Source organism: Acanthochromis polyacanthus, chromosome 18 (genome assembly GCF_021347895.1).
Source record: "Acanthochromis polyacanthus isolate Apoly-LR-REF ecotype Palm Island chromosome 18, KAUST_Apoly_ChrSc, whole genome shotgun sequence".
In the NCBI taxonomy this organism is placed as follows: Eukaryota; Metazoa; Chordata; class Actinopteri; family Pomacentridae; genus Acanthochromis; species Acanthochromis polyacanthus.
In genome coordinates, this window is record NC_067130.1 from 22,209,799 (window position 1) to 22,226,254 (window position 16,456).

Genomic DNA, 16,456 nt, shown 5'->3' on the forward strand with positions numbered 1-16,456 from the left:
ATAATAACAATGCATCAGGTTTGACAAATAAATAATACATAAAACAATGCATCAGTCACTGGGGACCCTTTCCTCAAAAACAAATACATAGTGCTAAATTGTATCCTCACTGCTTTTACCTTCTGCTGATTGCATTTTGTTGACTTATGAGAAAGGATAGAACTTTAAAAGAATATTACATCATTATTTTTAATGGTCAACAGGTGTCTGACTATATAAATTTGTTTTTTCAGATGTAACAAAAAAGGATACTTCAGTGTTTGCAGATGTTGCAGGTCCAGTAGAGGCAGTGCATCTCTCCCATGACAAAAACCGCAGACACAGAAAGATGACGTGTATTTTATCTCATTTTATCTGATGACATGAAGTGTCAGCTTTACAATGAAGTGGAATCTCTTACACACAACATCAAACTGGATCATTTACAGTTAGTAATATTTCCTGAAACATGCTGAGAAGTTAAGAGCACTTGGTATACTATAACAGCATTAGTAATGCTACAGACAGGTGATGCGTTCTTAGGTCGTACATATATAATGTACAGTAAACAGCAACTAAAAAAAGAGAGTGGGATCCAATGATATGTCAGAGACAAATGGACAAGAGACTAAGGAGGTGCCAAAGGTTGGACGACCATCCAGGGATCTCCAGTGCGACCATTTAGCAAACAGTTTGCGGTCATTTGATTAGTTGTGATTTAGTCCACAGATTTAGGAATTTGTGCACCACTAAAGCACAATGTTGCCTGTAATGACAAGAGAATAATGTGGGTCCTGCTTTATTATCAGAGCTGAAAGAGGCTCTCTGCTTAAAAAAATAGTTTCAAAGGGATACTTCACCAATTTAGTAATGCATTTTCACAGGAAGAAGAGCAAATTGTCAAAATGGCAGCAGCAGATATTGGAACCTTTACTTCCTCCTATGAGTCAAGCTCCAAAAACAGCAACGTTTCCCATAATGCCACAAAAGAACATCTCAAACAATCAAATGCACAGTGCGTAGTATGAACATCAACAAATACCAAAAATATGCTCATCATTTATGAAGCTTCCCAGTTATTTACAGCTGTTAGAACCTTTTAAAAGCATTTTCCAGGTCGCATTGATGAGTTACTTCCTGTATCTGTCTTATCTTCTAGAAGTTCTCATACACTGACATCAAATCACAGTTGCATGATGGAGGTTACTGCAGCCCGGATGTTGCACAAAGCACACCCTGCTCCACTGTTTGGTGGTCAGGTGTGGATGAACAACCAAAGCATCTCTAGTGGTTTAGTGGGAGGTTTTCAGCCGAGGGGGTTCTGATCCAAACTGAGGTCTTTTGCAGCATTTGAAAGTTGTTGCTCCTCTGTTTCTTTTAATCCAGCCAAATGCCAAAGTTTACCTGATAAGCTACTTGTCTGGACACACGGCAGGAGCAGGAGTGAGGCAGGTGAGGGAACTAGAAGCTTCCATGAGTCCAAATTTGCCTTGAGACACTTACTGAACATATGTTAGTTGTTGCGATTGTCTGATATGCGTTCTGAATCCCTCCATCATGCTCCGATTTAGCTTTAAAATGACTTTGTTCACGATTGGCATGAACACTCATTTCTCACGTACATTTTATCTGCAGAGCTTTTGTCATCAAAACTCTTTAATATGAAATAAAATGCTTCTCTGAGCTAAACCTGCACCCAGCTGCAGCTCCACCATGTTCCTGTGACAGTCAGTTAGAAATGTGAAACAATACTGTCTCCATCAGGTTAAACTGGAAACTACAATGTTGCCTCTTTCCATTCAGGGTTTCATAACATATTACAAAGCTTTGCATCAGTTTTGATAGTATAACACCAGACTACTGGTAAAGACAGAAGTATCAGTATATGAAGAGTTCATTTGCTAAAACAGATAACTCTGTTTTATAAATTTTCAGAAAACTCATTTTTTTTATTGTTTATTTGAGATAATAATAACACTAATAATTTATTTTTCTCTATTTTGTCATGTATTTTTCTACTGAGTCAAATCCACTCAACTTCAGTCTGATTGATATCTCAAGTAAACAATAAACAAAAAAGTTTTCTGAAAATTTATCAAAACGGAGTTATCTGTTTTTGCAAATGAACTCTTCATATTCTGCTTAACTGTAGATAAAAAATAAAATGACACGATGTTAAGAATAATTGAATCTTGTCCATCGGGTAAGCACATCTTAAAAAAAGCTACACGCAAGAAGAGTCTGAGTAGAACTGAAACGAAATGGTAACAATTGGTGGAGCTCAACTTTATGATGTTCATTACATCAAGTGACATTGTGCTTTGATGGTGCAAATGAAAATATTTGTTTCAGATTACCAGAGTGTGAGAAAGTGAGGATTAAAATAGGGGACCAGCAGCTGGTTTCTACTCTGATCAGAATTTGGTGTCCTATTAAATGGTCTCGATATGCATTAGTATATAATTTACTCATATAAAGACAAGATAAGTGATTGCATCAGACCCAGACAGCCCAGGAAGGGAAGTGAAAGAGGTCACTGACAGTGAGGTCACAATGACTTGAGAAATGGATTGAAGTGCAACAGCATTAGATTGCATTAGTGATAGCAACCAGCAATGGCAGCAAACAGCAACAATCAATAGATTATATTTTTGTCAACTTATAGAAATGTTGGAGTTATGCTATTTTTGAATGACAACAGAGACAAACTCAATTGTTTAAAAAAAAGAGATTTCCAGAAAAAGGCACACATCAATTGAGAAGGTATGCTAAGGCAAAGAACAGTCGGTCTTCAACCAGTGAGTGGTGTAATCCACTCAGCTCTTAATATATAATACAAATAAAACATTAAAAAAGAACGCAAAAATAAACCAGGCTCATACATCACAGACAACTAGAAATACAACCTAATTAAAAAGATTATTACTCAAAGTTGTTGCTGCATTTACATCACAAAGTACTATTTGGTTAATACAGAAAAGTGGCTCAGCGCTTTAAAAACCTGCTATAAGCTTTTTTTATACATGACAAAGTTTCCTCACAGCAGCTTTATGATCATGCATAAATAGAGAAAGTGGTGGTCGGTGAAGGAGGAGCACAGTGATGCGGTCGGCTCTAGTTGTGGTAGAGGCGTATGCGTTGGGATATGTTGCTGCGACACAGAGGGCAGTTCTGCAGCGCCTCGCTACAGACCTGACAACAGCATACATGACCGCATGGCAGGAAGATGACCTGAGACTGCAGAGAGGGAGAGACAAGACAGTCAGCCATCTTTATCACGCATATATGTATGGTTTAACTCTCTGAATTCCAAAACATGCCAGTAGTTTTCAAGTGATGCTATTTTTAAAAACTAATCAGTTATCACATTAACCCTGTAAAAACCACTGTATATATATTCTGCTTTATTTATTGCTCAAAAAACAAACATTTTTTTGCTAATGTTTTTCTATATTTGACTTTTATAAATTAAAAAAAAAAATATATATATATATATATATATATATATATATATATATATATATATAAACATGTACACACCCCCAAATATAGAAAAAAATTTGCAAAAAAATATTTATTTCTTTTTCTATATTTAGCTTTATGTGCAATATTTATTATCTTGTTCTTGCACTTTCGTGACTTTTGCACTCCTCTGTTTTTTTGTTTCTAAGAGCCCTGTAATGGTAAATTTCTCCTTTGTGAGATAAATAAAGTCTATCTTAATCTTAATTCATCCATATATACATATAAACACACACACACACACACACACACACACGTGTGTGTCTTGCTATCATTGTGGGGACATACCAATGACTCCCATTCATATCTAACCCCTAACCCTAACCAAACCCTAACCAAAACAATGGCTAACCCTAAAGAAACGTTTTTGCACTTTTACTTTTTTCAGTAACAACAACATGGGCAAGAAAACACTGTTTAAACTTGTGGGGCCCAAAATGAGGTCCCCACAAGTGACATAGTTTTCGGTTTTCCTACAGTTGTGGGGACATTTGATCCCCACAATATAGCAAAAACATGGGCACACACACACACACACACACACACACACACACACACACACACACACACACACACACACACACACACACACACACACACACACACACACACACACACACACACACTTTTTCTTAGTTTAATTAATTTATTAGTTAATAGTTAATTTTATTTTTATTTGTGTCCTACATTGGAGCAAGGAAGAACATTAGGTTTTCAACTTTCCAACAGTCCATGAACTCATCTGTGACACACCAATGTGTAGGAAAAATAAACCAAATTTAAGTTTTATGATATTTGGTTCAAATCATTCTATATGCATCATTCAGAGCTGTTACAAAAATAAACCATCTACTCAAGATTCTGTTTTAAGAGATAAAATTTAACAGTCACATGACAAAAAATTCCAGGACTTTTCAGTTGAAGTGCAGACACACCTGTGGGCACTTCTCAAAATAGAGACATTTTATGATTTATGGGATTATAACCTAATTATACTATATAAAAGACATGTCCGAGTTCTCTCTGCTTCTAGCCGTGGTTGTGCTATTCCCATAGAGAGATAATGACATGTTCAGAAAGTTTAAAAAAGTACTCAGACACAGTTACTATCAAAGTCAAGATGCCCGTAGCTAAATGTGTTTTGTGAAATAGTAATCATATTAATGCTAAACGTGTATAAATTTCCTGCTTTCTGTAGGCTTCTGTTGATCTGTTTGTGTTGATTAAAGGAGGTCATCTAATCATTTGGCAAAGAAAGAAAGCAGGACCCACGACAGAACTTTGGGACAAGGTACTGCATTTACATAATACATATTATACACTAGAAATTCTGAGTAATGGAAATATTATACCTGATCTGAGCTTTGGTTTTTTTACATCTAATATTTATTAATAGTAGAACTACAGTGACTACTTCCTGGTTTTGCTGCTGTTCTTACCCCAGTCTCCATGCAGACCACACATTCAGAGCTCCCTGGTCCCTCGACAGGAGTGGGTGCAGAGGGGGTGACGGGAGTCCCTGGAGTGAGCGGCGGGCTGGGCATCTGGACGCTCGAGGTGGTGGGAAGAGGAGGAGATATGGATGGGGAAGGAGCTGAAGGAGCTGAAGGAACTGTGACTTCTGCTTCCTCCTCCATTTCGACAGCCTTACAAGCTCCTGCAGGAAGAGGACAGCAAGAGGTTAGACAAAACAAGACAACACAAGATAAGCCTTTATTAATGGTGCAGTGGGGAAATTTGCAATGCTACAGCAGCAAAAGATAGTACAAACATATAGGAAATGTAGTACAAAAATAAACATAAACCAACATACACATAAGTGCTAGCTAAAGAAATAACAGCATTGCACATATCAGTGGTACAGATTCTTTCACGAACAGAAATACTGAGAAGTTAGTCAGGAACACAATTTTTAAAAAATCATTGACTTGCATGAGTTTCATTACTCCAAAGATAACCAAAGATAATCTTCCACACTTAACACATCAAATAAATTTTTATGTAAGCCATTCTTAGAGCTGACAAATTTTCTGTCTTCACTCTTCCTTCTTGGATTCCAGCTTTGGAGGGAACCTTTCATTCACAAGGAAGACATATTTTTTTGCTTACAATTTGCTTTTTTGTATGTTCTGTTTTGAGGGTAACTGTATTTATTACAAACATAAAAAGAAATGGAAAACATTAGGTATGTCTCCGTGTGTTGGCCAGTTCGAGACAAAAACTTACTAAGCCAAACAACCCACAATAAAAAAAGAACATTTAATAATTTCTTAAAATATAAACAGGCTTTATTTACATTTTAAATGGGCACAAAGTCAGTCTGCTATTAAGTGCTGCTGGCTGAAAGCTTAAGGATGCCATGTCCTGACCTTGCCCAGTCGCTTGTGGGCTGGGAAAGAACCCCATCCGTTTTGCTTTACTTGCATAAGGGTGAAGCACGCCAAGACATCGCTGGAAAATTCAGATTCCTGCAAGCACTGATGCATGATACCAGTTCGAATTTGGAAGCATTGTTTGCCAGTGTTGGCCCATTCTAAAGACAACCTCTGTCTCTCTGGCACTACAGCAAAGCCCAGGTTGAGCCTGGCTCAGTCTGTGGATGCTGGAGGCACACTGTCAACAATCAAGGCACAGCATTTTCTGCCTCTATGCATTAAGCTCCTCGAACTCAGGACAGAATAATATTAACCTGGATCTCTTCGACAATGTTAACAATGGGGATGATTAGGATGTCTTTTTTTTTTCTCCAACGCAAGTGCTGTAGCCTGGCAGTTTTATGGCAGCAAGGCTCAGTCCTTTCTTGTGCTCTGTGAGGCCAACTTGCAGCCAGTTTGGCTATCGACTGGCCCACATCGCAGGATGACAAAGGGGAAGAGAGAAATTTAAACAGCGAAAAACCATGCCTTTTCACCAGGGCCCTGCCAAGCCACTAATACTAGCTGCTTGACGTTATTGCGACAGATCCTTACACAGAGTCCCTGTTAAGAGGTATTTTGACCTGGATCTCCCCAACAGTGAAGTTCTGGGGCTCACTGATCCACCTAAAGCGGAGCAGCCAGTGACATACCATCCCCATCCTCAGTGCAGTCTCATACTAAAACATGCAATTGCCAAGTTTGTCCATGAAGCAAAGCGTAGTGGCACGTGGCTTCATTGTAAAAATGTGGGATGCCAACATTTGTTTTGGCTTATTGCTTTTATTTGGTCTGCGTGAACACTTTTCTGCATAATATATTTTAAAAAGTAGCTGATTGTCCTTTACTTGCCTCGATATCAACTAAAATTAGCTATGTGATGTGATAACTTAGATTGTATTAATAGAGCACAGCAGAATGACAGAGCACTGTCTTTTCAATGAATGCAGATGTGCTTCCAGATCAATCCAACCATCTTTGATAAACCGTAGAAGGCAGATGCCAGCATGTAGAGATCATATTTACCAGACAGCAGCCAAGAGTTGGATTTAGTTATCTAGTGAAAAACATTCTGACCGGCTTGCCGTTTTGTGGTGAGGTCCAAGATGCAGCATTGATTATTATCCACTACGAACACTACATAAGATCAATTACCAAACTTGACACCCATATCCAGCATTAAAAGGGCTTAGTATCAAATTGTCTCACTGCATCTTTGAATTGTCTTTCACTATCAGTTGTTCAGCTGACTGTAAACATCACTAGCCTGTAGGAATGGTTCCAGACAAACACATTTCAATTTGACTAGCAGACTGCCAAATCAAACTCCAGGCTTCCAAACTGGTCCTCAGTCTGGTGCAGTTTGTGTTTGGCATGCGGCATGCTATTACGTTTGCTGAGATGCATGGAAAGAGGGGATTTCTATGCTTTGAAACTTTATACACCAGAATACAGATGGCCCAACAAGTAGTAGCTCTATGTACAATATATCTGTCCAGTACACAGTAATATAGTTTGTGTGTGATTTACCTTCAGGTTGGCGTTCCCGGGCCCAGTTCAGGAGAGCTTTCTGGATTCCTATCTCACTAATGCCAAGCTGAAAACAGAGAAATGAATAAAAATCGTGATTCAGATTCAATAACAGGTAAACCCGCATTAATTATTTTTGGTATAGCAAGCTATATCCACAACACTGACATTTTCTCAGCTTTGATGGAGATATGCTACATATTGTAGCAGATAGTTGCCTATTTACGTATTGGAGCAACAATATTCCCGGTTTAAACTCTGCTTTGGTCCTTAGGTGACCCATGAAGAGGGGATATAGTCCCTGACGCAGTGGGCATGGGTTCGAGTCTGACCCACGGCCATTTGTTGCATGTTCTCCCCATGTTTGCTGTGTCTCTCTCCACTATCCTATATAATAAATGCTAAACAGGCCAGAAAAAATTACTTCAAAAAAACTGCTCTGGTCCTCAATGTCTCATGAGGGAAATATCCGGTTGTTTTCCTGCTAAATGCTCTTCTCTGTACAGCAGCTAGTCTCTAACTGTGTCTATTTGCTGGTTGGTGATGGACAAGTCATATACATTGAGTTTTTAAAACGTTATCATAAAAACACATCTCCCAGCTGCAGCCAGAGACAATGCTGACAGCTGTGAAAGTGAGCAAGAAGAGTAAAGGCACAAGTCAGAAAATCAAAACATTGAGCTGAAAGATGCTCTAAATCCCCACATAGCTGAGAAATGTAGACATTTGATTCACTATTGCTATTAAAAAATGTCTTTGCTGTTTTAAAAACGGTGGCTAATTGTGATTTCAAGAATGGACCTAAAGTTTGGAAATCTGGAATTTCAGCTTTTGTGGGAACATAAAATGGCTGTCTTAGAAATAATGAAATTCTGTCTTGCTATCAGGCTATCAGGCTAGTTTCATAGTGGACATAATCCTGCATTTGAACACTTCAATATGAATGAGTACTGATGATCTGTGTTGATGACAGTGGAGAGTGTGTCTACTCTTCGACAGATGCTGGTGCAGAAATTCAAGCTAACATTACTTCTCAGTGGGCTGGTATGGGCAGGAAGGACAGCTGATGTTAAAAATGAATGTTGCATGGTTAAACAACTAACTGATGGGGTCCAGATACCTCGACTGGTTGAGTGGGCAACCCATGAACAGCGGCTGGCCTGGGTTCGATTCCCGCTCACAGCCCTTTTGAGCACCCCCCCACTCTTCTCCCCACTTTCCTGTCTGCCTCTCAACTGTGCCAAAAAGATTACTTCAAAAACATCTAACTGATGTGATAGTGATGTTTTTGTGAAGAGACCTTCTTGAGGTCAGAGGACTTCATGTGGCGAAGCGCTTCAGTTGTCACTCGATTATGGGCCAGAATGGGCAGGTAGTGCTGCGCCGACAGTCTGCACAGCAGGTTGACTAAATCCTTCTCCACACCAGCCTCCTGTAGTAAGATCACAGTTTTAGAACAACATACTCAGCTTTCAGATGATGTGCGTGTTGATCCTGCTCTGCTCTGTACTGTACCTGCATGCGTAGTGACAGGGGCTTAGCATCCAACAGTCTCTGGTATTGTATCATCCAGTAGTTCTGTTGGTTAGACTCAGACTTCAGCTCCATCTCCGCCTGGAAAAAAACGAAGTGATTCTTACATATTCAGTTGACACGTGAGCAATTTCAACCTCCAGAACAGCATAACTTCATGACATGAAATAAAGGAGTCATTCTCCAAACAGTGACATCAGTGCTTTTTCCCTATCTTATAAGTACTATCAGTTTTTCTGATTTTACAGTGCATGAGGCACTATTTCACAGTGAAAGAAAGAGAAAAAGAAGTAACCACTGATGTGTTTCCTCACCAGAACCTGCCGGAGTTCCTGCTCTCTCTGGTCCCTCTGCTTCAGCAGCTGCTGCAGTAAGTCACTGAGAGCTGTGCGCTGGTCTACCAGAACCTCCTGCACACAGAGGTGAAGTGACAATACAAACTCATCAGTAAATGCTGTCTAAATACTGATAACAACGTAAAGAAAACAGGACTTCTATCGTGCACATGTAGTAAGAAATCAAAATTATCACCTCTCACTCATTTTCCTGTCCAAAAGCAGCTCAAAATGCACACAGTACCATCACCAAAATCCAAGTAGTAAAAACAGAAGAATGTGAAATACATCGTCTGCAGCCATGTTTACCAGTTTTGGTTCATTTTTCTACCATGTAAAATCTAAGTGTACTACTTTACTTTAGTGTGTTTTCATGCTAACATTTGCTATTTACCCTACAAACACAAAGTAAAGCTCAGGCTGATGGAATGCCATTTGTTTTAAAGGTGCTTTTATAATAAACTTCCAACAATTGAGCAATCCAATTATTCAGCATTAAAGCAGCCACATGTGGGTTTCAGGCTTCACAAAGCTGAGCAGAGCCACTTCAGCTATACCTCCAAAAATATAAACACATGTGATGCTTTATAGTGGAGTAGTGGTTAGCACTTTCGCCTTGCAGCAAGAGGATCCCCAGTTCAAATCCCGGCCTGTGCCTGGGATCTTTCTGCATAGAGTTTGCATGTTCTCCCTGTGCATGCGTGGGTTTTCTCCGGGTACTCCTGCTTCCTCCCACAGTCCAAAAATATGCTGAGGTTAATTGGTTACTCTAAATTGTCCATAGGTGTGAATGTGAGTGTGATTGTTTGTCTGTATATGTAGCCCTGTGACAGACTGGCGACCTGTCCAGGGCGTCCCCTGCCTTCGCCCAAGTCACCTGGGATAGGCTCCAGCACCCCCCGCGACCCTCGTGAGGATAAAGCGGTGTATAGAGAATGGATGGATGGTGATGCTTTATTAAATTCTATGTATAGTTTTCAATAATTATTTCTTTCAACACATGGCATCTCTGCAACATAATGGGTGTTAACCAGCCAAGTTTGTAATATGTTGAAAGTTACAGTGGTAAATGCACAGACTAGAAATCATTAACTTCTGTTGGCAGCCCTCCTCCTTCTTTTCATCACCTACCTCCTTCCCCTTGGCAGTATCTTCCGTAAACACAAGATTAATTTTCACTGTTAGACAGGTGACACCCAGCTCTACCTATCCAGCAAACCCAACTCCATACTCCCACCTTCCTTCCTCACCACCTGCCTGTCTAAAATAAAATCCTGGTTCACCTCAAACCTTCTAAAACTAAACAGTGACATTCGTAATATTGACTCTCTGCCTCTCTTTAAATCCAGACTCAAAACTCATCTGTTGAAAACTATTTATTCTTTAGAATTCCCTCTTTCTTGAATGTATAGTTTTTATCTGTTCTTTTGTATTTGTTTTTCTTGTAAATCAACCTTGAGTGTCAAGAAAGGCACTTACAAATAAAATGTATTAGCAAATCATTGTTATTAACAAGTCAACCATGTGTGACATGGAGTTAATGTAGTTGTAATGTTGTCCCACTTTTCCCAAAGGACTTAGCAAATTTGGTGACTTATAAAAATGTACTGTATTCTTATTATGATTTCATGTACATTCTCTGTATTATACTGAACTTGTGGTAAACTACTGAGAACTCCAAGGTCATGCGAACTGATAAGGATCACCAACTGTTTGTGCGACTACAGGAACTCATTCCCACTGAGCTCCATCACACCACAAGTTCTTCTTTGTTCTAAATATTAATATTAGGTGTTCATTTGATGGTGATTGTAACAGCTCATGCAAACAGCTGCCTGTGAAGCTTGTGTGTAACCTACAGTCCATAATCATTTGCTCTGTCCTGTGCATATTGATTCACTTGCTGCAAATAAAGAATTGGACTTGAACAAGAGGAGCATTTAGGACTCCACTAGAGAAGAAATTTCCCAACAGTGACATTTTGGGAGACAACAATATGTTGTCTATCCAGAGCATCACACAGAAGGTTGATGATATGTCTAAAGAATGTGCAGATCGTAGATGGACTGGAACACTTCAGCTGCTGGAGGGACAGTGCATATGTACTCTGGAGACATGGGGTTACTCGTTGAAAAGTCAAGTGATGGCAGAAAATGGACAAGGTAACCATAGGTGTGCAGGTTTCATCTTGATATTGAGGGCCATTGATATTCCCATTAATAGAATGCAGAGATGCTCTTTGTCCATGATAAACAGTATCCCTGGCCACACCATCAGTCTTCTGTCTCTATGGGCCACTGTTCGAACAATCTTGACACCTGCATAGCATTCCCCTGTACGACATCAGTTTCATTGTCTGCCATCTGCTCTGTATAGCTGAAAATGAGCTTCAACAGTGAAAAAGACTCTCCTCTATCTTGCTACTATCCAGTGAATGTGAGCAATGCCTACTGGGGCCACTTAGACTGCTGTTCTACCACTAGATTAAGACCTTGGTGTGGACAAAAAGATCACAAGCGGCTTCGCTCAGGCAGTTCTTCACAGTCTGACCAGATATTCTCTGCTTCAGTACATCAACAACTTCATCAGGGTCTCTGTAGTCAATCTCACACCATTTCACAGATAGATGTGACAGTCTTGGGTTTAGGTGGTGACACATGTTTTGCAGTCATGTGGCAGATGCAGTGCTGGCTGAAACATTTTCTAAGATGACAAATCTTGTGAACACTCAAGTGCATGGCTCCAACTCATTCTCTTCTTTCTTATTTTTTGCTGTACTTGTTTTTACAAAAGGATAAAATAATACATTCAGCCAATTTTGTAGCTGCCATGTTTACCTCAATCTCTCTATTGAATTGATGTATTTGATGCCACTTTACTTCTGAGTATTTCCTCAGAACGCAGTGTGTACAATGTTAAATCGTTACAATGGAGCAATGACATGGAAATAACCAAAAGAAAAAGAACAAAATAAACAAGTCAATGTGGGAAGGCAAAAAAAAGAAGGTGGTGACACCCACCTGCAGGTTCTCAGCATCCAGATTGCGTCTTTTAATCTCCAGTTTAGTCAGCTGCATTAATTCACCCTCTATGAGCTTGATCTGGGGACAGTGGAGAAGCAGACATGAAGCTAGCAGGGAGAGGGGACATGCTGCTGAACGCAAAGTCAGGGTGAAAAACATTGGTAATGAGTAGGTGAGATGAATTTCTGCCTTGTTACAATAGTACACAGGGTTCTGTTGGCACCCAGTGGCTCTACCTTGAAAATAGTAAAGAAAATCAGCAAGAACATTTTTGTTAGTGTGAGTACAAATTAATTAGATTATGAGAAGGCTGCGGGAAAAACAAGAGAAAGAAAAAGGCAATAAAGCTCTGTGGCAGCAGTCTGTGTTTTCATCTTTACCAGGATCATTTTACCAATCCAAACAGTGATTTGCTTAAACCTTCATTAACCGAGTCTTTGGCCACTTAGCAGCAGTGGAAAGAAGCTGTAAACACAGCACTGAGGTATCTATCACCCGTCCATACATACCTGGTTGCGGATGTAGCCATGTACAGCATCTTTCTGCAGCTGCAGGGCCTGGAATGCTGCTTTCTGCATCTCCTCCTGCAGAGGAAAACCCGACAACACAACAGTTCACAGAGTCTGGCTGCTAAAACAAGCTCTTAGGACAATTAAGCCACATCAAAGGACCACCTACCTCCTGTAAGATATGGGCAATGGCTTTAGATTTGTCCAACACTTGGAGGGACAGCATCTTGTCGAATTTCCTGTCCAAATTCTCCATACTGTTACAGGACAAGGGAGAAGCAATTACAATATGTTTCTCAAACCTTTGATCTGTTACGTCCACATCATAGACTGTATAAAAGATGGATGTAGAAATCCTGACAACACCTATTGATTTGACTACTGTTTTCAAGCCTTCAGTTTGGGATTGGCCATCACTATATTATATTTTTGAAACTAGAACTAACAAGTGAGGGATGGATCTGACTGAGAACTCCAGGACCATATGAGACACTGACAGGGTGGTGACGCTTCAATCCTAAGGTAGCCTAGCCACGCTAGACCCAGCTCTGATGACGCAAGGGTCTAGTTACCCTCGGTAAGCCTCGAGGCTGTATGCTCCTAAAACTGGCCGACGAATCACCATGAAGTGTAGAGTCAGAAGGCGGGCATAACTAAGTGACGACAGAGGCGCGACGATTCTGACAGAAACAACCGGAAACAACTAGCCTAGCCGCGCTAGACAACCCACGGCAACGAATTCAATTCTCTGCCAGGGTCGACAACAAAAACGACAACAGTCATTGAGCTCCATTAGCACCCACTCTGAATAATCTTTCTGTTAACATGTCTTTAATATACTTGAGCTTCACCCATTGACTGTATAAATAAGGCTTCACCGAACTCCCACATCCTCTGATTTCCGGCGCTCTAGGAACTACGTCAGTCTATTCGTTGCGCTGATTGGTTGTATACCTACCCAACTGCTGCAGAGTGATTTGAAAGACAACCTTTAAGCCTGCCTCCCTCCCTGCTGAGGGTAACTAGACCCCTGTGTCGTAAGAGCTGGGTCTAGCGCGGCTAGGCTAATCCTAAGGTATCCTGCCCTAAAACATCTTACTTTAACTATACTCTTATTAAAACCGCAATTGACAAAATGAACGCCATGTTTTATTCAAAAAATTTTGTAACTACTGATTGAGACCAGAAACTTATTAGGAAAATGTTCACTGAGGTACCTGATGAAGGTTTCTAATGAATTCCTGTGCTTCTAGCTGCTTTTTTTCTGAAATCAGAGGAGTCGCCTCATGCCAGTTGTTAGAAAATAATGCAGATGTAAATCACTTCCTTGCTGGCTTCTCTTTTCAGATGTAAAGGCTACATCAATCTTTTATATAGCGGTAATGTTCCACATAAGTCTGATCTGTGCGTGCGTTGGTGAGAGTGCATGTTTAACCTCCTGCAGGCCTCAGAGACCAGGCTCTTTCTGCGACAGTCACTGGCCTCTTGGAGCATGCTCATCGCACAGCTGTCCGACAGCATCTTTTGCATGGCCGCTAAAAACAGAGAGGGAAGGGAAGAGAAAAGTGAGAAACAGTTCAGAGGAAAACAAAAATGATTCAAGGCAATGGAAAGACAAGCAGGCTTATGAAGATCGTATGTACTAATCAATGAGCCTGCAAAGTTTCAGGACCTTAGCTGTATTATTTCTCAAGTTATGGTACTTTAAACATTGCTCCAAAGATTTGGAGCAAAGGAAATTGCAAAAATTAAATTTTTATCCCAAAAATTTATATTATCTATGACCCCAGCTTTTCCACATTTTACTTAATCATATATGTATGCACCAAAAAAATTACATGGTTATATATGTTTTACATCCTTCTAAAAGAGAGCTTGCTCTCAGTGGTCCTCAGCGTTCAGAATACAGTAAAAAACTAAATAAATAAATGTGTGCAAATGACCATGTACGCATAGCCCTAACTATAGCACACATAGCAACTTGTGCTTGTCCAGTGTTGCCTATCTATGCGAAAACTACGAATGGGCCTGAAGTGACTATTGGATCATTTACTTCACTCATCTAATTACATTATTACTCCACAAAGGAACATGGTTGGTGTTTGTTTGTCTGTCTGTTAGCAGCATTATTCAAAAACGGACAAACAGAAATTTTCAGGGAAGGTCAGAAATGACACAAGGACCAAGTCATTAGATTTTGGCAGTGAAGCGGGTAATAGTCTGGATCCACGGATTTGTTAAACATTTCTGTATCATTGTGAGATAGCAGCATGGTGTCACAGTAACTATGACTACAAGTGAACACTACGTCAGCTGCCTGTTGACGACCACGATTGCAATCCTACTACAAATCGACCGCTGCGGACCACAAATTTTTTTTAAAGGTTTCATCCACCAGACATCATACATTGACTGAGCAGCTCCCAGAAAACCTGCTTCATAATGGAGGTAGTTCTGCATCGCTCTTGGTGGAGGGCACATCTAAAATGTGTTGTAATTCCTCCATCATTCACCTGATTTGGATGGAAACCTCAAATTAAAGCTGCAAGTCTGCACTTAAAGCACATCTTGATTGTTTCATTTCAAATCCAGTGTGGTGGTTTACAGAACCGAAATGCAGAAAATTTTGTCACTGTCCAAGTATTCATGCACTTGACTGTATTATGTATCTGAGGAAAGAGACACTGTCCCTCTTATCAAATTAAAACAATGCAAAGCATGATGGATGCAGGTCTGTTAGGAGACACTACCTGAACCCTTCTTATGTAAGGCACTTGAGTCAAATATTCAGAATATTTAGGAACAGTGCTGCAGGGCTAATTGTGACTGCCAGCTGTACAGGACTGGCTGTCATGAGAGATGAAGCTTAACAATATAAATGCAATATATACTTTTTTTTAATAAAAAGAACCTTAGCGCAAACCAAGAACAGAAATAAATAGCGTGAGGTGTAATGTACAATATGTCATTCTAAAATGGAGCAAAGCGAAAGTTTGGTCAATTGCTTTGTTTTCTCTGTTGTTTGTTGTTTTACAGTACATAACCATGATTTTTGCTAAAGATGTTTTAAACAAGACACTGTTTTAAAATTACATCAAAGAAGCCTTTGGTGTTTCTGTATTAATATTTTGCATGAGGGACAGTAATGTCATATCAACATGGAAATCCTCTGAGGACCTTTAATACGTAAATGTCATGAATACATTTCTGTATTCTGTACAACTGTGAAAATCATCAGCATCAAAATCATCAACATCATGAAAATCCCCCAAGATCAGTGTATTTCTAATACAGTGTTGAAAAAAAAAACAAACAAGTAGAACATGAGTCAAAAAACAACAATACTGCACATCAAGCATATCTGTAACAACAAATTCCTAATAATAATTACTTCCATACCTGCCACTTCCCTCTTTCTCAGTGAATTGGCCTCTTCTTGTGTGATGGCTGTCAGATGCTCCATACGGATCCTGATGGAGAACAATGACAACATTTTGAAAGTTCTCATTGTGCTAGAGAGCTGAACGTCATGGTAAAACGGAAAAACATCATAGGTACAAACATCTAATAAACTGCAACACAAATTCAGTTATTCTCATTATAATTATTTT

General features: G+C 39.7%; 1 protein-coding gene across 2 annotated transcripts in view; it reads right to left on the reverse strand.

Annotated features, from left to right (window-relative positions):
- Positions 1 to 329: 329 nt before the first annotated feature.
- Positions 330 to 16,456, reverse strand: part of lrsam1 (leucine rich repeat and sterile alpha motif containing 1) — a 39,315-nt gene continuing 23,188 nt past the window's right edge. For both annotated transcript variants that reach the window (XM_022206765.2, XM_022206766.2), the window contains exons 15-25: positions 16,245 to 16,315; positions 14,281 to 14,380; positions 13,015 to 13,102; positions 12,846 to 12,920; positions 12,334 to 12,414; positions 9,293 to 9,388; positions 8,961 to 9,059; positions 8,746 to 8,877; positions 7,446 to 7,512; positions 4,941 to 5,158; positions 330 to 3,216 (exon numbers count right to left, since the gene is read on the reverse strand). In XM_022206765.2, the coding sequence (XP_022062457.2) occupies positions 3,094 to 3,216; positions 4,941 to 5,158; positions 7,446 to 7,512; positions 8,746 to 8,877; positions 8,961 to 9,059; positions 9,293 to 9,388; positions 12,334 to 12,414; positions 12,846 to 12,920; positions 13,015 to 13,102; positions 14,281 to 14,380; positions 16,245 to 16,315 (1,150 nt within the window). In that variant the 3' untranslated portion in view covers positions 330 to 3,093. The remainder of the gene's footprint in view (positions 3,217 to 4,940; positions 5,159 to 7,445; positions 7,513 to 8,745; positions 8,878 to 8,960; positions 9,060 to 9,292; positions 9,389 to 12,333; positions 12,415 to 12,845; positions 12,921 to 13,014; positions 13,103 to 14,280; positions 14,381 to 16,244; positions 16,316 to 16,456) is intronic.